Consider the following 21295-nt stretch of genomic DNA (forward strand, 5'->3'; position numbering starts at 1 on the left):
TGCTTTTAATTATGGGGCATACTAAAGAGAACAAAGATCATTTTGCTCCACAGGAAAGAAAAGGCACAGTATCTGTCACATGTTCTCTGGACACCTGACCCGCGCCATAAGGGGAAGGAAGGTAGGAGTGAAAGCAAAAAGAGAGAAAGGGGTGCTGTAATGGAGATCTCTGGAGTATTTCGACCACCTGGGGATCTTTAATGTGCACTGACAACAGATACAAATCATATTGTTACGAAGCAGCAAGCCGATGAAGACAGGAGACAGAACATGACCGATGACTATGGTAGATGACGTTTAATGAATGTTCGTAGGCCTAGCGCGAGCGCTCCTGCCCGCGCCACTGCCCGCTTCTTCTTCCTTGTCGTCCGTAACATGACCCGGGGTCACCAAGCGATCGTCCCGATCGTGGACGAGGAAGTTTAGCGATGTTAATGATTTTATGGCATGATGATGGGCGTGTCTGGATGCTTGAAGAAGAAGAGGAAGAAGGAAGAATAGAACGGCTTGCCGGTACGATGTATGATGCGTGGGTGATCCGCCTCCCTTGGAGCTGTCAACCATCTGTCACCAGAGTCCATGGGGCCAATGGCTCGAGGTCACGTCGGGCAGCTTGGGCGGGGGTTGCGTGTTCGTGTCCATCGGTTCCTTCGGGTCCTTCATATTGGTTCTGATTGGTATGTCTGTTCTTGTCTTCAGGTCCGGGCTGGGGGCTGGGCGGTGGTAGTTGTTCAGGTCTGGGCTTGAAGGGCTGGGGCGAAGCTGCTCGGTGATGTCCCTGGGCCCTCGGTGATGTTCCCGGCTTGAAGATGGCGTCGATGCTCCAAGGCGAGGATGGGGATGCTGTACGCCGCACCTCCAACTAAATGTTACGAAGCAGCAAGCCGATGAAGACAGGAGACAGAACATGACCGATGACGATGGTAGATGACGTTAAATGAATGTTCGTGGGCCTAGCGCGAGCGCTCCTGCCCGCGCTACTGCCCGCTTCTTCCTTGTCGTCCGTAACAATATCTTCAATTATTTCTTTACCGCACCTAGACCTTTTACACTGATTGGTTAGCTTCCTTTCCATTGTGTACATCTTTAGGCCTGAGGCGCCATACTTGTGGGTCAGTATGCTGACACGCCTTGGCCACTGCTATACTCCGAGTCATGAGCTGCAAATTACAAGGCTGATCTTTTTGAGCACAAGTGTGCCACCATCCTTGCAGGGGCCCTGTAGTCACTTCCTTGTCAATTTTCTGCTCTCCTTTTAATAGGGATGTTGTTTATCATACTCTGAGCATCATACACACCTGCTCCACCATTAAATTAGGAACTCCAAGGTCCAGTACAGGAAAATCCTGTGGCGGCTGTAAGGCAAATGATCACTGTGAATGTAGTGTTAGCACGCATGCAGTGCACAGAGAGAACGACCGATACGTTCAGTGTCATCAAAAGGTCTTTATTCTTCAAGCCCTGCAGTGTCGTCAGCACCGCAAGTTACTAGTGCCGCAGCCTAAAGCACTGTGAGCACTTCTGGGGCTCAGCAGTTAGATGGTGCATCATCGAGCTCAGCAAAATAAGACAGCAGAAAACACTCCAGAGGATGATTGGCCTGAAAAGAAAGCAATAAAATGTAAAAATGAAACTGTGAATGCATAATGCGTGCACAAAGCGTACCTCGACTGAAAAATATGGCGAGCTTCCAGTTCTCTTGAATGTCTGGGTCTGCACACATGCCCCACAACAGGCGATGCTTGACTGGCTGCAAGGCATGTAGGTATATCATACAATGTCCCTCTGAAAACACTTGAGTTGCATTGCTAAAGTGCATGCAGCCATAGCATAGAGCTGACAATTACTATATACTCTGAACACATCAAGAAGAAAATTTTCACTTGGTGCCACTAAATTCATTTTGTCCTGATGATAACAGATAACATTGCAGTATCTTAGAATACAATAAAATAACTGCATCTCGAAATGAAATAATACATGTCGAATGCAAATTTCTAGGAATAAAATTTCACTCAGCTCTAAAATTGATAACTAGTATATATACAACACAGATGATTATAGATTAAAGCTATATATGGATTGCTAAAATTTTATAAGCACAATGGATGCTATGATTTCATCATCATCATCATCAGCCTGATTATACCCACTGCAGGGCAAAGGCCTCTCCCATATTTCTCCACTTAACCCGGTTCTGTGCTAGCTGCATCCACTTGACCCCTGCGAACTTCTTAACCTCATCCGCCCACCTAGCATTCTGCCACCCTCTGCTACGCTTTCCTTCCCTTGGAATCCAGTTTGTTACCCTAAGCGACCATCGGTTATCCTCTCTTCGCACTACATGTCCTGCCCATGTCCATTTCTTCTTCTTAATTTCCACTAGAATGTCGTTAACTTGAGTTATTTCTCTGACCCACTCTGCACGCTTTCTATCTCTTAATGTTACCCCTACCATTTTTCGTTCCATAGCCCTCTGGGTTGTCCTCAACTTAAGTAGAACTCTCTTGGTTAGCCTCCACGTTTCAGCCCCATAGGTGAGTACAGGCAAGATGCAACTGTTGTATACTTTCCTCTTGAGTGATACCGGTAAGCTGCTAGTCATAATCTGCGAGTACTTGCCAAATGCGCTCCATCCCAATCTTATTCTTCTTGTTATTTCCTTTTCATGGTCCGGATCTGCGGTTACTACCTGTCCTAAGTAGACATATTCGCCTACTACTTCCAGTATTTCGCTACCTAATGTAAACTGCTGTTCCTTCCCGAGGCTGTTGAACATTACCTTAGTCTTCTGCATATTGATTTTCAAGCCTACCTTTCTACTTTTTCTGTCTAGGTCATCAATCATTATTTGCAGTTCATCCCCCGAGTTGCTTAGCAAGGCAATGTCATCAGCAAATCGCAGATTACTGAGGTATTCTCCATCTACCCTTATCCCTAACTGCTCCCATTCCAAGTCTCTGAATACTTCCTCTAAACAAGCTGTGAATAGTACTGGGAAGATTGTGTCTCCTTGCCTAACACCTTTCTTTATGGGAATTTTGTTGCTTTCTTTATGTAGAACTATGGTTGCTGTGCAGCCACTATATATAACTTCCAGAACTTTCACGTACGGCTCGTCTACCCCCTGATTTCGCAATGCCTGCATCACCGCCGAGGTTTCAACTGAGTCAAATGCTTTTTCGTAATCAATGAATGCTATGTATAAGGGCTGGTTATATTCCGAGCATTTTTCTATCACCTGATTGATGGTATGGATATGATCGATAGTAGAGTACCGTTTCCGAAACCCTGCTTGATCCTTTGCTTGATTGCAGTCTAAGGTTGTCCTGATTCTATTAGCGATTACCTTAGTAAATACCTTATACGTAACAGACAGTAAGCTGATTGGTCTGTAATTTTTAAGGTCCTTAGAGTCCCCTTTCTTGTGAATGAGGATAATGTTTGCATTCTTCCATGCTTCCGGTACCGTCGATGACACCAGGCACTGCGTATACAGGGTGGCCAGTTTTTCTAGCACGATATCCCCCCCGTCCTTCAGCAAATCTGTAGTTATCTGATCCTCTCCAGCTGATTTCCCCCTTTTCATAGTTTCTAGTGCTTTCTTGACCTCGTCCTTCGTCACTGGTGGAACGTCTGACTGTTTTTCCCTGCCGCCAATCTCATTACGGTCCTGACTACTTTGGCTACTGTAGATATCTGTATAGAACTCCTCGGCTACTTTGACTATCTTGTCCATATTAGTGATGACGTTGCCCGCCTTGTCCCTTATCGCATACATCTGGTTTTTGCCTATGCCCAACTTTTTCTTTACCGCTTTAAGGCTTCCCCCGTTCTTTACAGCATGCTCAATTTTCTCCATGTTATACTTCCTTATATCGGCCACCTTGCGCTTATTGATTAGCTTTGATATCTCGGCCAGTTCGATCTGGTCTGTTCGATTGGAAGCTTTCATACTCTGCCGTTTCTTAATCAAATCTTTCGTCTCCTTAGACAGCTTACCGGTATCCTCTCTAACTATCCTACCACCTACTTCTACCGCGCACTCAGTAATGATATCTCTGAAATTATTGTTCCTTGCCTCTAGGGTAATGTCGCCATCCTCAGTTAGAGCTGAATACCTATTCTGTAGCGAGATCCTGAACTCTTCTGCCCTCCCCCTCACCGCTAATTCGTTGATGGGTTTCTTTCTTACTAATCTATTGCGTTCCTTCTTCAGATTTAGGCTAATTCGGGACCTCACCATCCTATGGTCACTACACCGAACTTTCCCGATTACCTCTACATCCTGCACAATGGTGGGGGTTGAACACATTATGAAGTCGATTTCATTTTTAGTCTCTCCGTTAGGACTTTTCCATGTCCATTTCCGGTTCTTCCGTTTGCTGAAGAAGGTATTCATGATTCGTAAGTTATTGCACTCTGCAAACTCAACTAGTAACTCCCCCCTGCTATTCCTAGAACCAATGCCATAGTCACCTACTGCTATGATTTATTTATGTTTAAAAGCAGTGGATCATTTCTGAAATCGAGCATAAGTAGCAAAAGTTCTGTGCAGTTTTGATCACCCAGCTTTGTTCGGTGATAGCATGGCAACCCCAAGATGAAGTGTGAACACTAGCATATGGTCATCGGCCAATAACAGAATGGCTGAAATCACTATCAGTCCTCTGCTTCTAAAGGGTAGAACGAGAGAAAGAAGATGGCTACACAGTATGAAAGAGCACTGAACAGGGGTAGAGGGGGAGCCTCAGTTCGCAAGTTGAGCCAACATTTTGACAAGTTGACTTGTTTCCATCTGGGCTACACAATCATCACTGGTGGGGTTTAAATACCCTTTTGCTTCTGAAGAAAAGCTAGGCAGGGAGGAGGGTGGGAGAGAAAGAAGTAGGTCAAGGAGTGAAAAAATGTTCCTTTAGTGTGTATTTCTCTGGCTGGAAAGGGTAATCTCATGACCTGAAAAAGAAAATAAAAAGTAGCTGCAACAGGAAAAACTACTATGCCGAGGGGATGATCACTTAAAGCAGGTACGATGCTAACACGCCTTTCTTGAAAAGGGACAGGCATTCCAAGGGCCGGTCCCGATAAGGAATATATCTGCAGGGGAATTCAATTCTCAAGACCTTTCCACAAGGAGGGGAGGACAAAGAAACAGAATAATAACAGGTCAAGTGAACCACACCTGCCAGTTCTTGAAGAAAAGGGTTCAATGGGCCAACCAAAGTAGGAAGTGATAAGATGGAAACATGCTTGGAAAAACATGTGCAGCTTATGATATTGCAGGGGGGTGGGGGATAGAGTGTAAACATGCTATGAACAAACTGAGCTGCATTCTAAACTGTAAAATTAACACTGTGTGTGATTGTTTTCCCAACTATTGTAGTTATGGTGCAGAGAGAATATATTTAAGGGATTTTAATGTTCCTTTCGATATTTATTCCTGTTGTATACACTCTTATCCCCCTTCCGCAATAGAATAAGCTGCACGTGTTTTTTCCAAGCATGTTTCGGTCTCCTACTTTGGATGGTCTTAATTGAACCCTTTTCTTCAGGACCTGGCAGGTGTGGGCCACTTGACCTGCTATTATTCCGTTTCTTTGTCCTCCATTCCTTGTGGAATGCTTTTGAACATTGTTCCCATGCAGATGTATTCTTTATCAGGACCCTTTGGAATGCCTATCCCTTTTCAAGAAAAATGTGTCAGCATCGAATCTGCTTTAGGTGCTGACTCATTATCCACTCCGCATTGTAGTTTTTCTGCTGCAGCCGCTTTTTATTTTTCAGGCCACAGGATCGCCTGTTCCAGATATTACACACAGAAGGAACAGTTTTAAGGTGAAAGCCTTTCTATAGCTCATGGAACGAAATTCCGTGTGCGTGAATAGTGCGCGAGATCTGTCATATTAAGAAAGATTCCGTGAGATGCGTTCTTGTCCAGTGTTCCTGCCATCTGCAATCCCACACTTGAACATGCGCCAAGGAACGCCGCGTGACAGATGGGATGATATGTACCATCCAAACTAACACTTGCCAGAAAGTGTAACAGATACTGCACCTTTCTTTTCCTCTAAACCAATTGTAAATATGTAGCACTGCAACGAATGCCAATGAGAGGCAAATATAGAAGGTTAGGCTTCTGCCATTTTCTTAAGAGACATCTAAGAGACCCTGTAATTTTTTTCACTCCTTGACCTTCTCCCCCACCCTCCCTTTCCCCTAGTTTTTCTTCTTCGGAAGCAAACTGTTTTCACTTCATGACCTTCTCCCCCACCCTCCCTTTCTCCCTAGCTTTTCTTCTTTGGAAGCAAAAGTGTATTTAAACCCCTACCAGTGATGAATAAACTACCTAGATAGAGAAGTCAATTTATCAAAACGTTGGCTCGACTTGTGAACTGAGACTCCCCCTCTACCCTTGTTCAGTGCTCATTCATACTTTGCTCCTAGAGCAAATTACCCTTCAACAAACGTTTTTATTTTTCACAAAACAAGTATGAAGTAGATCCAACATGCTCAAATTACCAGAATAGTAACAGCACAGCCTCAAAGAAGGAATGAGAAGTTTCATACGAAACTATAGCGTGCCTATTTGCACGAGCTACATGTGTAACAATGAACTAACTCATCATTAGTTAATGGACCAAACCAGACTATATTTATTGCTGCAACAGTGCTTAAGAAGTGTAGATTTCAATTTTATACTATCACCTTTGTTGACAGACTCCAGCCTACAAAAGCCCAGAGCAGTGATACATGTGAAGAGACATTTATCATACATGTGTGCAACAGATGAAAAAGAAACCTAGCCAGAATGCATGTTAGTGTAAAGTGCAGGGCATGGGTAGCATTTGAGTAAGCTCAAACAGAGATCAAACCAACAGGTTTTTCATTACCTAGCATAGCTCCACTAAACACCCACTTGAAATCATGAATATATAAACTGCTGCAATTCAAGGTGAGACAATAGGTAACTGGTATGCAAAGACCAAGTACACTTGAAGAGCCTTTGATTGCCTAAAAAGTGCAGCATAAGAGCCATACAAAGATGTCTAAGGTGAGATGAAGCCAAATTTAGAAAACTGGAAGGTGCACATTGCAAACACTCTCCAAAAAATGTGACATCTGACAAAAAAAAGTTCCCATTCTGCTGTGCTGGGTTTGATAGTGATTTTGGAAAGCCGATGTTAGAGATGTGGATGACAAGAAATTTTCTATAATTACTCTAAAGCTGATGAAGAGGTGCATGCTGTTGATGGTGCTGAAGCTGGTATGTTTTTTGTTTACATGAGGAGAGCTTAACACTTTACAGCATTTATAATTTTAAGTATTTTTCATTCTTAACACCTTACTGCAGTCAAGTATACGTACCAAGCAGTGGGGTCCAGTTTTTCACTCTGCTGCCAGACCGAGAAACATGGTTTGGTGACTGGGTTGGTGCCTTTTCATAAAAAAAAACATTGAAAAATCTATCAGTACAAATACTAGCAGTCATTTTATTAGTCACACAACACTTGGGAAATATAACCAAAACTAAATTTAAGAAATCATGCACACAATACTAAAGTTGTATACAGTTGCACAGTTACTTATTCAGAAGCAACAGACATGTAAAGAATACTCCACAAGTAAGAGCACTATATATAGCTGGGTACAAAAAAACATTGTCCTAATTAAATACTGTTATTTACTGAACTGCAACAAAAAATTACACTATAAGCTACAACATCACGCCATAAATAATTGGATAGCTTATGCCGAGTATAATTTCACTGGACTTATTGTACATCTTAACTGCTGTTATTTAGTTTTGCAACTAAATTGAGTTTGCTTTTAAAAGTGATGCTTTTCTAAGACTGATACCAAAATGATATATGCTTTTTCCAAACAAAACTGAAATCGAGCGCAAGAAGCTCTTCACGATGTTCTGTTATAGTTCGGTCATGGTGTGTGCAGTGGCTACGGTGCCAAATTTAAACTGCCCGTTCTGTTACATGTCATGCCCTTTTCTTCGTTCCATCGCGATCAAAAATGCCGATCATGAAGTTCTGGTGTTTTCTTTACCTTGTGTTGTGATGTGAATGTACACGACGTAGCGTAATGCCGGCTGCAGTTCGAATTGAACTCTATAACCACTGCACACATCACCACCAGACGACAGTAACGAGCTTCTTGCACATCTCTAGCATTCAGTTTCGGTTTCGTACGGAAAAAAGACATCTGATTTCCTTGCGCTACAGTGCATTAGAAACTAAATTTTTCTTCATTTCAAAACTGATATGGCATATGTGAAGGTGCATCCAGTGTACTTTCCTTTTCCATGTCTGGTAGGAGGTGAAGCTCGACGCCAATGGGCGTGCGCACTGTCACCTGCACCTGCAGGCCGCAGCTAATGGTGTGCTGCAAGCGGTAGCCGGCAGGCATCAGTTCGCTGCACGGAGCGTGCCGCTAGCATAGGTGCATCGTATCGTGTTTTATATATCAGATTACTGATATATAAAACTATTTCGTGATACCTTTTGAGTTCGATATATTGAGGATCGACTGTAGCTCGACAAGAGCTTCATTCAAGTTGACTGTCAGTGAATCGTGGCTCGCACTGTCTACACACCTCAAAAATATACCAACGCACCTTCGAGACTGCTAACAACGGCTTCGGACGCTCATTTCGAGGCGGTGAGCATCTGAACGCATTTACCAGCGCTACAATATGGTAGCGCAAGACTGCAGTCATGCATTTCTTATTTAGTGGGCTTTAAATAAATTCAGGAAAAAATGATCACTGAAGAGATACTTAAGTCGAAAAATAGTCTCTTTTAAACCTCTCTACAACTTAATGAAAGGCACATGGTTACAAAAAATATAAAAACTGAGGGGCACTGTATGATGGCTAATATGTCACTGGTTTCAGCCAGCTGTGGTACTCCACTTTTAAATCATTAGTTCAATTGAATTGAAACACCTGTGTCTGCACACACTCACACAGGTGTCCTGGAACTCCGATTACGGGAGACTGGAATGGCCTAGGGAAGTCCCAAAGAGATCCTAAAAACGAAGTGAAGCAACTTCTCTAGGACGTCCCGAACAATACCACTGTGGGACGTTTGGAGTGTTTTGGGAGCTTATTGGGACATTTATGCTTTAATTGGTAAATTGTTATTTGAGGCACTGCCTTTTACAGGGGCTTTATAAGAAGCATACAATTATGTCCTTCAAAAATGCTGCTTCCAGTTCTCCCTGAACTCGTGTTCTGAGCAGACTTAACATGCCATCTCTGTGTTGGGAATGGGCAGGGTTGGTGTGAGCAGAATATTGAGGTAGAGTTGAATTTCAACGAAAAAGTGGCAACCATGCTGGAGTCACTATTCTCAACATTGTTATTTTTCGTGTGGAATGCATTTAAATTATGGCCATTCAACACTGTTGCAACCTGTAATTCAGTTTTATACGCATGCTTAGTCCTGGGGTGTTTTAGCCACACAAGAAATGTTACTATGCATAAATATATATATTATACCTTAGTCACATGGTCACTTCTGGTGTCATGTCGATTGAAATGGAACGCAATGTAGATTCGGCACTGCTACACGTCGAATTCAACTACGATCGCTCATGATCCGGCTCCATCGCCTTAACCATGCTCGAGCTGTCATTGCCCCTTTCTTTCGCAGACATTAATCAAATACACGCCTGACCACGTTCGCCACTTTCCACGTGTGCTAGTCATCTGGTGCCGTCGGCGTGCGCAACGACATAACTGCTGCTCATTCACAGCTGTGGCCAGAAAAAGAACAAAGTAACAAATCACGATGTTCAGCATCCACACAGTGCCACCTCTTGTGTAGCGAGCTAGCTTGATCGAAATCGAGTGGGTGCGTGTAGCATGGTCTATCTCGACTGCGCTTGAAACGTTAATCACGATCCGAAGCGCCCGTGTGACAGCTGTATTAAAAGCATACACTCCTATATCTTACACACACACGTCCACCAGTTACAAAGCTGAAGGAGCATGTGCATTTCTCAAGTACTTCTATATATACTCCTCCACAAGGGCATCCCGGTAAGTGCAAAAACTGGCCTGCAGACCAGCAAAGTCCTATAGGTAAATTATTTTCGTGAAGTTATCTTATTTGCAGTACAATTAATCAGGGTCACATGCATTGTTACTTGAGACCTTCATTTCTTTGTCAACAATAAAGCATTAAACTAGAGCTGTTCTGTGTTCTTCACAGGAGTTGGGCACAATGCTGAACTATCGCAACATATGCTTTTCTTTGCAAACCTGATTCAGATCGGACTTCACCCCTGATATCACGGTATGCTGCTTGTATTTTCCATTAATTAACAGCGCTAATGAAGTTATGAGCTTACATTTGCTATTGTATGTTCTAAAAAGCACAACGAAAAAGCAATCCCGGGGAAGCAAAATTGAAATTTTAGCTCGCAATTAAGTCTCGTAGTGGGGACAGAACTTTTTTTAGTGACAACAGAATGCCTTTTGCTTTTGTCATTAATAGCAAAATTGTGCAACTCTCGTTCACTCGCTTTCAAGCAAGATGGTGCATGATCCCAGAAACTGGTTGGTTTATTAATAGGGTTTAACGTCCAAAAGCGACTCAGGCTATGATGAACATCGTAGTGGAGGGCTTAGGAAAATTTGACCACCATGGGATCTTCAACGAGTACACAAGCACTGAACTTTTTGCCTGCAGCAAAAAGTGACCACTGAAGCTGGGATTCACTCCCGCATCTTTGGGGACAGTAGTAGTGCCCTAACCACTGCGCCACCCCGGCAGGTCATTCATTCCCAGGTCCCTGTCCTGGAATGTATTGTGTGGTACTAAAGGGAGAAGTAAATTGAACATCCCACAGATCCTCCTTTGGAGGTTAGAACATATCCCTGAAGGGAGCTCACAGGGACATCTTATAGATTACTGTTAGGATGTGGGGATTTAAACGGGATGTCAAAGGGAGTTGGCATATGAGCACAAACGGCATTTTGCAAAACCACACCGGAAAATAAGTTGCAGTCCTGGGGAAGCGCAACCGAAATTTTAGCTAGCAATTATCCAGTCTCTTAGTAGGGACAGCACCTAATTTAGCGACAGTGATGAACAGAATGCCCTTTGTCAATATTAGCAAAACTGTGCGACTCGTTCACTTGCTTTCATGCGACATGATCCCAGATAACTAGCTAGTTTATTTATAGGGTTTAATGTCCCAAAGCAACTCAGGCTGCTGTGAGGAACATCGTAGTGGGCTTTATAGGGTTTAATGTCCCAAAGCAACTCAGGCTGCTATGAGGAACATCGTAGTGAGCTCCGAAAAATTTGACCCCCATGGGATCTTTAACGTGAACGAACATTGCACAGCACACGTATGCCTAGCTTTTTTCCTGAAGCAAAAAGCGGCTGTGAGGCCGGGATTCAATCCCACAACCTCCGGGACAATATAGAGTGCCCTAACCACTGCACCACCCTGGTGGGACATTCCCAGGCCACTATACTGGAATGTATTTAGTGTGGTACTAAAGGGGGGAAGTAAATAATACATCCCATGAAGATCCTCCTTTGGAGGTTAGAACATATCCCAGAAGGGAGCTCGCGAGGCATCTCGTGGATTACTTGTTCGAATGTGGAGGTTTAAACAGGAGGTCCCTGAGAGTTGGCTGAGCACAGTATGTTGCAAAGAATGATAGCTAGCTTTAAATAGAAACATATTTGAAGGAACCTCAGGAACAGCAGACAATTACTGCAAAACTCTTGGAATTATAAATTAAATTTCATTACCCTTTTAATTATGTTTTGTGGGAAGTCCCAAAGAGGAGTTTGATGCTGTGAGCAAAATGATGCACCAAATTTTTAAAACCAAGATTTTTTCTAAAGCCTTGCAGGAAGGAAATATGTGCAAAGACTGAGACCCGTCCAGTCACGGCTGCTGCTGATTTCATTTGCTCAAATCACGATTGAGAGCAGCACTATTGTGGCACGCATCTCCTCCCCCTGGGACTCGAGCACTCTATCCCCCACCTCACCTTACCCTGCAACCTAGGTGGAGAAGCTACATTGCACTCACGGAAATCCACCCCCAGCAAAGGGGCTCTGCAAAGCAGTGCGACACCTTCAGACAGGTATGTACAACTCACCAGCCCTTTAAACATAACACATCCTGGGTCCTGCAACCCCAAAAGCAAACCTTGTGAGAAGGAGGCAGATTTCCACTACATGGTATAGACCTATTGAAACACCTGATGACCCAAACACAGAGCCAATTATTGAGGGGTGGGAGGCATGTCCTATACAGCTGCAGACTCAACTTGGAGCCCTCGTGGCATGCATGGATTGCAGCGGCAGCAACTGAGTCCTGGACTAGGTACCCCACCTTTATTCCTTTCCCTTATCTCAATAAGTTTTTCAGTCAGCCTGCATGCCATCCCAGTCAAACAGTTGTTCCCAACTGGAAAATTTCCAATGGGCACCATGTGATTTTTCTAGTTGTTTTGCCCCGTTTGACCAGTTGGCACCAAATAAAATTTGGACAAACTGGGATCAATGTGCCCCAGGCAAAAAAAACTGCATCCTGGATTGATACAAAATATACCTCCTGTGCAAATTAAAATGTTCGTGAAACTTTGCATCTTTGCAATGTTCAGGTGACATGTCAATAGGGATGTACATGGGAGGTGCTAGTTGATATTTTACAACACACGTAAGTTCTGAAATAAATCACTGAAACAAGCTACATATATATCACACAAGCCACAGACACATTGCATAGACAGGCACATACTGAAACATACTTTGTACACGTGTAGTATGCTTTAGAATTTATTATATACTCTAGTTATTAGACCTCAGTGGTGAAGCCAGAGGCATTTGCCCTCTAAGCATGGATATCGAATTTATTTATACTGCGGTGGATGGCATAAGTTGCGAGTATAGTTCATTAGGTAAAATTACTGACCTCTATTACAAAATCAATACTTGTTCTAGCCTGTGTTTATAATGAGCCACAATTGCCAAATGGAACTGTTGAAAAACCCTACTGGAACCAGTTGGATTCATATTCCATTTGAATCATTTTGAAACCAGTTGGAAAACCATTTCTTTGATAAAGTCCAACTGGCTTGAGCAATGGGAGTGGTAATCCCAACTGGAATCAAATGGAACCAGTTACACACCATTTGAGTCCATTCGGAATCTTGAAAATCAAACTGCTTTTTCGACTGGAACTTTCTTTGCATTTCGCTGACTTTGGACTAGAAAAAGATGTAGTCAAGAATTTTTTTATTGCAAATAATGGATGTGGGTCTCTGAAGGTGTTCATCCAACTTTGCAAATCACATCTATTGTCTAAAGTCAACATTTAGTGATTTAGAAAAACCAACTTATTCAACAAATTGAAAACAAAAAAAGCCTATGGTGTGCAACATGGCTGGCAGCTGTCTGTATGTAAATGGACTGCCTGGCCAAACACAATAAATTTTTTAACCCTGAGCTCAAATTAGCTGACATACCTAATATGCATGCAATGCGTACTTCTTTATATCATATACACACACATACATACAAATCTTGCACGCAAATCGATGTGCAGAATGCTTTAAAACATTTAGCTACGCCACTGGAAATCGCGCATCCTCGACAGAACAATTAGTGGCAGATGGACTGCATTGCTGACCAGTCCGAAGCATGTCATTTCAAGGCTTAAATTTCTAGACAGAATGGTAGGCAGTGCTTTTAACCTGTTTTATACCCATATCTTGCTGCAACCAATTGGCAACTGCTTTGTATGTATTTGACCTGCAGACTGCCCACAGCCTTCTACAGTTGCGTCCATATTTGCAATATATTTTACTATAAAGCCGTGCACTAGCTCCATCTAAAAGCATTAAGTTCACCCAATGCTATACATCCCCAAGTGTCCCACTTATCACTTTAATGCTAAAAAAAGTAATGTAGCCCCTTCAGAGGCAGTGTGTACAATTGTTTATATCAAGGTGTATTTCCTATTACATATGGCTCAGTGTGGTACAGTGAAAAGGCATGAGTACACATGGCACCCCAAGGCTGCTGTCTCACATAGCATTGCTATTTTATTTAATTTCAAAGTGGCAGTGCACAACTTATAATATATATATATATGCATTCTGGATCTTAGAGGGCAACTGCGGTGTTTTTATTTTCATCATTTTGTGCTTTTAGTTGAATTACATTCCTCGACATGTGCTGACTCCAACACAAAAAGTTTTTCGAAATTCCAACTAGAAGTATTTTTAAAAAAGAAAAATAGCAAATCGAAACCGAAACTGCTTTCCCGGCCAGAAACGATGTCCCAGTTGGTGAAATGGCGACGTCACACTCAGTATTAGAAAAACACTCGTACGTGTGCTGGATAGTGAAAATAAAGTATGGAAATCATGACGTACTGCATAAAATGTGTGAGGTAGTTCAATATAAGCCTCATAATTTCATAATCACGCGGGAAGTGGACAGTAACGGCGGTATACTGTTTGCGACATCAGAAACTCAGTGTTGCCCGCAGAAATACTCTCAACTTAAGCCATGAAAACGGCATATTTTAAAGCCGTGTTGCGCGTGAACGGATTATTGCACAGTGCCCAAATTTTTTAGAATGCATCAGGACGGAGAGGAGCATGTATGGTAAAATTTTTACTAGAATATTCAAATGTCAAAAAACCTCCAGAGTTGCCCTTTAAGAGTACTCAGCAGCCACCATAAGGCATTGACACCGGCTCAAGCTTTTTTGGCCGGAATAGCCAATGGGAACCTCAGATCAATACAGAGTGAATTTGAAGAATCTACCGAAATTGTGATCAGCAAGGCTCTCCATCACACAAAAGCAATTTGTAACTTTTGCTCTTATTTACTACTTTAAAAAGAGACTGCAGCAGTTTCCCAATGTGCTAATACTCAAGATTTTTTAAGTAGATTAGTTGATCATGTCTGTGAAGTTATTTTTTTCAATTATGCCCAAACACCTGTGCAATCGCCGACTGAAAATGCACAATTCAAATCTCCTGTGCCCCACGCGACTACTACAGAGGAGGAAAGCAGAGAGAGAAACCTCACTTCTCCATCCATAGTCACATTGAAGAGCCGGAGGCATTCAGAGCCAACTGAGACAGCTTTTGGCGTGCCCTGTTCGTCTTGCATGCACTGCAGGTATACAAAACACGTCAGCTTAGTGTTGTGCACCTGATACAACACAGCTCTGCATGTGTTCGGATGCACGAACAGCTGTGGGTGCAACGATGCCATCTTCCATCGTTTCTCGCAATGTCAAAAGCTCACGGCACAATGCGACGCTGCTGAGAGATAAACTCAAGTCGACCAAAGGAAACATTCTACTCGAAGAATTTTGGTGACTTTCACTATGTGCAGTTTGTTCCTGATTTCTATAGGGCTTTGTCAAAAAGGCATGGCTGAAACATGACGCGGTTTTTTATATTTTCTTGCACAAAAGTCTTGCTAGTCACCATTCCCTAGAACCACATCAAAGGAAGGGCTTGTACTTCTGATTGTAGTTCTATTGCTGTATGACTATTCAGGTCTCTTGTATGTGAACCGCCGCATTTAGCATCGATTGCAATCTGTTCATGGACGGCAATCTCATGATGGGATGGGCACACAGCATTGGTGCATAGTTGTACTTGAGTCTTCTTTTTGCGCAAAGGTAAGTGCAACAGCTTCTGTGCTAAACATCGAAGTCATCAGCAGCACAAGAAGATGATCAGTTACGAACGAGCAAATGATTAAGAAGAGCCCACTGCTGTGCCGCAGCTAGGTTGTGATTGCTTTCAGAGATCCTTTTCAGCACTGCACGTGCCCAATATGTTTGTGGAATCCTTATGGAAGCATTATTAGAAGGTAAGGCATGTACCACTCAGCTGAGCATTGGCACATTCAGGCATGGAGTACACTGAGCGAGGTTTCCTTCGATGCGTCCAAGCAAGCAATCATCAAAGTTCGTATATGGCCTCGTGATTTTGAACCCCTTGCTGGCTCGTCATTTTACATAGCCCTGTATCACTGCCTTGTCGTGGCGGAGGGGCTTGCGAAACTCAATGAAGTCGTGAGCTCTGCTGTGTAGGGCCACCCAAGATAGACAGGTCACGGCAGAGTTCTGACAAAATGTGATTCACTGGAGAAGGTAATGGCAACACACTCCAGTATTTCCTGCCAAGAAAACCCTATGGCCAGTCACAATACTATTAATGATATGGCGCCAGAAGATGAGCCCCCCAGGTTGGAAGGCGTCCCACATGTTACTGGGGATGAACAAAGGGCGATTCCTAGTAGCTACAGGACGAATGAAGCGGCTGGGCTAAAGCCAAAAGGACGCTCAGTTGTGGATGTGTCAGGAAGCGACCGGAAAGTCCGATGTTGCAAGGAGATATATCACACAGCAACATGGAATGTAAGATCTATGACGCAAGGTAAACTGGATGTCGTCAAGCGAGAAATGGACAGATTGAACATTGATATCTTGAGTATCAGCGAGCTCAAGTGGACCGGAATGGGAGAATTTAACTCCGGCGACCATTATGTCTTTTATTGTGGGCACGAATCCAAGAGAAGGAATGGGGTCGCTCTCATAGTAAACAGAAGAATGGGCAAAGCAGTGCTAGGGTACAACCCCAAAAACGACCGAATGATTTCACTTCGGATCCAAGGTCACCCTTTCAACATAACAGTTATCCAAGTCTATGCACCGACCACTACTGCTGAAGAAGCTGACGTTGAGAGATTGTATGCGGACCTACAATGCCTTTTAGACCGCACCCCATCATCAGACGTCGTTTTTCTCATAGGAGACTGGAATGCTAAGGTCGGGAGTGAAGAAATATCCGGAATTATAGGCAAGTTCGGTCTTCGCGAGCCAAATGAAGCTGGGCAGAGGCTAGTAGAGTTTTGTCAAGAAAACAACCTGACCATAGCGAATACTCATTTTCAACAGCACAAGAGGCGCCTGTACACATTGACTTCACCGGATGGTCTGTACAGGAATCAGATCGATTATATTCTTTGCCGGAAGAGATGGAGAAGCGCTATACAAGCAGTAAAAACAAGGCCTGGGGCCGATTGTGGCACCGATCATCAGCTTCTTGTTGCCAAAATTAAGCTTTGATTGAGGAAAACGCAGAAAACTAGAAGGCCTTACAGGTATGATCTGGATCAAATTCCATTAGAATATGCTGTGGAAGTGAGGAATCGATTTCAAGAATTAGGTCTAGAAGACAGAGAGCCTGAAGAGATGTGGACTGATGTTCGTGATATAATACAAGAAGTTGCTACTAAGGTAATTCCAAAGCAAAAGAAATGCAAGAAAGCAAACTGGTTATCTGAAGAGGCTTTGCAAATAGCTGAGGAAAAGAGGATGGCAAAAGTTATGGGGGAAAGAGAAAGATACAAGGTTCTCAATGCGGATTTTTAGAAAATAGCAAGGAGAGATAAGAATGCCTTCCTGAACATACAGTGCCAAGCAGTTGAGGACAACAGCCAATTAAGGAACACAAGAGCTCTGAATAAGACAATCAAAGATATCAAAGGAAGCTTCTGTTCTAAGCTGGGCGTGATAAAGGACAAACGAGGCAAGGACCTCACTGAAGCCTCAGAGATAAAGAAGAGGTGGCAGGAATACACATAAAAACTGTACAAGAAGGACCCGAATGTGCAAACCCAACATAAGACGGTTGTGATTAGTGATCTCGAGCCAGGCATCCTGAAGAGTGAAGTTGAATGGGCCTTAGCCAGCCTTGCTAAGAACAAAGCTAGCGGAATTGATGGCATTCCAGCTGAGTTGCTTCAAAACCTCAACTATGACGCTGTTAACATTCTGCATACATTATGTCAGAAAATTTGGACAACCCTGCAGTGGCCACAGGATTGGAGGAGGTCAGTTTACATCCCCACTCCAAAGAAAGGCAGTGCCAAAGATTGTTCCAACTACCGCACGATCGCGCTTATTTCGCATGCTAGCAAGGTGATGTTGAAAATCCTCGAAGGTAGGCTGCAGCAGTATGTGGATCGGGAGGTTCCGGACGTGCAAGCTGGGTTTCGCAAGGGCAGAGGAACTAGAGACCAAATTGCCAACCTTCGCTGGATCATGGAAAAAGCAAGAGTTCCAGAAACCTATCTACTTCTGCTTTATTGATTATGCAAAAGCGTTTGACTGCGTAAATCTCAGCAGATTGTGGCAAGCTCTCCAAGAGATGGGAGTTCCAATTCACCTCATCTGTCTCCTCAGGAACCTTTATGAAGGACAAGAGGCCACAGTCAGAACTAGGCAGGGTCTTACTGATTGGTTTCCGATTGAGAAAGGAGTGAGGCAAGGCTGCATACTGTCGCCCTGCCTGTTTAACCTATATGCAGAGTGGTGCATCATGAGGAAGGCCGGTCTGGACGAGTCCTCAGCTGGAGTGAAGATTGCTGGAAAACGTATCAACAACCTTAGATATGCGGATGATACTACTTTAATGGCAGAAAGTGAAGTGGAACTCAAGAGACTTTTGATGCGCGTACAAGAAGAGAGTGAGAAGTTTGGGCTTAAACTGAACATTAAAAAGACAAAGATCACGGCGTCTTGCCCTATCAAGTCCTGGAGCATCAATGGACAAGAAGTGGAAGCTGTGACAGATTTTCTCTTCTTGGGCTCCAAGATTACCTCGGAAAGAGACTGCAGCCATGAAATTAGGAGACGCCTGCTTCTGGGAAAGAGACCAATGGTTAGCCTTGACCGTCTAGTAAAGAGCAGAGACATTAGTCTGCCAACCAAGATCCGTATAACTTGCGCTATGGTCTTTCCAGTTGTGATGTACGGATGTGAGAGTTGGACTGTGAAAAAGGCTGACCGCCGAAGAATTGACGCATTTGGATTGTGGTGCTGGCGAAGACTCTTGAGAGTTCCTTGGACTGCCAGAAGATCAAATCAGTCGATATTGTCGACCATAAACCCTGACTGCTCATTGGAGGGTCAAATTCTAAAGTTAAAGCTCAGCTACTTTGGTCATCTGATGAGAAGAGAGGAGTCGCTGGAGAAATATTTGATGTTGGGAAAGGTTGAGGGTCGCCGGAGAAGGGGTAGGCAGCGAACGCGATGGTTAGATGGCATCCTCGAGGCACTGCAGATGAAGTTATGTGATGTTAGGAAGATAGTGAGAGACCGGAAAGAGTGGCGTGACATGGTCCATAGGGTCACGAAGAGTCGGACACGACTGAACTGAACTGTATTGTTTGGGGATGAAAGTTAAATATGAAATGAAAACGAGGCTCTTGTAAGAAAACACAGCTCAGAACATGGTTTCCTCATAATGGTATGGGTGCAGCGGAGCGGCAGCTTGACTTTCAGCATACGTCAGCCGTCAATCCACTAAACATATTGTGAGTGTACAATAAAAGGGAAAGGTTCTCCAAGTATGCTAAATGTCCCATGACTCAAGCAGCATTCTGTGTGTTTGACTTGGTCTCAAGCACAATAGCTGTCAATGCTTCGCACGCATCACACACTTCGGCAACCACGCTTCATTTGCTATTCATTTGTCTGGTGGCAGCAGTGTACTGCTTCACCCTTTCTATAAAATTTTCAGTCTCCCCCAAGTATGACAGCTGGCACTCAAAGCAGGATTTGGTGCACCACACCTTGGGCCCTTTTTTCACAACAATGACTTTTCGGGCGGGGGGGGGGGGGGAAGGCCTGAGGCGGAGAAGACGGCTAGTGCATTGTTTGCTGCCTTTCCTTCCCAAGAACATGTGTGCCAAGGGCCATGCAGTTTCTGCTAATAATGACACATACTACTTTTCAATATGCCTTACTCTATACTGAAGCAAGGCTTCATGCAAAGTCTACGCTCACCACAATTAAGTGTTGTACTGTTTGTGGGCGCATCTGGTAGATACATGTGGTCAAAAACCCGATGGTCATTAGTGTGGAAAAGGCGCACCATAATGAATTTCAAAAAGTCGCAGAGGGCTATGATCAGCATGCAGCGCAACAACTAAGCCGCATCGGCAGCTTTCCCGGTTCTCAAAATGTTGTCAGACGACGGCCAATCACAGGCGACGGCGCGACCCGCGGTGAGCTCCGTCGCACGGGCTGTGCATTTCTGCTGGAAAAAGGCTATTTCTGCTCTTTTCTGCCAAATTTCAATCCAAGATTCGAGTTCAAAGCATGAAAAATGAAGTTTCTGCTGAAAGCCCGATGTTTGCAAAAAGTGCCGGACAGATGTAACAATCGGGCATACTAGACATTGTCACTTAAATGGTTTGGTTCGTGAGGCTTAACGTCCCAAAGTGACTCAGGCTATGAGAGACGCGTCAACTAAATGGTTGGCCACCTTACGACTTCGATTAATTGGACCTCTTTTAACAGACATTGGATGTAGAAGACAATCGGTTGTTATGAACAAGTTAGCCTTGAATTTTGGTACTTGGGCTTGCTTGTAAGAGACATATTAACATCAAATGCACCATCCATCGCCAGTTCGTTATAGCCAGTGAAACCAAAGGCACATACACCATCATTATTAACTATAACTTCAGCAAACAGCACAAGCCAGTCAGCTATAAAATTACTAAAAATGTACTTGCTGTGGAAATGAAACGTAGAGCTCTTCAGGCTTGCCCTCAAAGAGCGCAAGCAAGACTGCACATGTGAGAGCGTTTGAGCAAGCCTACCGAGCACGTGTTGGGTTCTCCAATTAGTGAAGCTTATCAAAAAGCACCACAGGTGTGTCCGCTAGTCTGAAGAATGCAGCAGATATTGTTGATTAAATTACATTTAGTACAAATGACAAATCTACGCAGTAAATGCAAAGAAAGCCATCAGCTGGTGCCGCTGACGTAAAGAAGCCATTGTGCCTAGAAAGTGATATACCCAAGGTTAAAACCAACGACATTAAAATAGAAGTGGTTCTGCTCTGGTTGCTATTCAGACAGTTTCAACTCCACTCAGAAATAAGCCATGTTTTTTATTTTCCGTCTGAGTATTGGCATTGACTGTTACCCATTGTCAAACAAGCATAAATGTCTGATATTTCTGCTGGTTATGTTTCAGCCTTGGCTGCACCTTGGTTTTAAGCTGGCTTTTATGATTTAGTTTTTTTTTTTGAACTCCAGAGTTGCAAATTACTAGTTGCAGTGTCACGTCACATCGCAATGGCACTTTGCAATCACTTTGGCCCACAGCGGCCATGAGGCTGTTGGCCCGTTTTTCAAGCTGGAAGAAGCTTGTTGAAGAATAGCATGAATGCAGCCATGAAGCAGACCAAAATTTACAATTA

General features: G+C 43.5%; 1 protein-coding gene across 2 annotated transcripts in view; it reads right to left on the bottom strand.

Moving 5' to 3' along the window:
* Window positions 1–1431: 1431 nt before the first annotated feature.
* The window catches only part of LOC146205916 (eukaryotic translation initiation factor 4E-binding protein Mextli-like), a 131643-nt gene continuing 111779 nt past the window's right edge, over window positions 1432–21295 (bottom strand). For both annotated transcript variants that reach the window (XM_084590580.1, XM_084590578.1), the window contains 3 exons: window positions 7366–7435; window positions 1666–1750; window positions 1432–1600 (listed from right to left, as the gene is read on the bottom strand). In XM_084590580.1, coding sequence (XP_084446706.1) covers window positions 1489–1600; window positions 1666–1750; window positions 7366–7435 — 267 coding nt within the window. In that variant the 3' untranslated portion in view covers window positions 1432–1488. The remainder of the gene's footprint in view (window positions 1601–1665; window positions 1751–7365; window positions 7436–21295) is intronic.

The sequence above is a fragment of the Amblyomma maculatum genome, chromosome 1 (genome assembly GCF_055883805.1).
Source record: "Amblyomma maculatum isolate TAMU_Amacu chromosome 1, ASM5588380v1, whole genome shotgun sequence".
Taxonomy (NCBI): Eukaryota; Metazoa; Arthropoda; class Arachnida; order Ixodida; family Ixodidae; genus Amblyomma; species Amblyomma maculatum.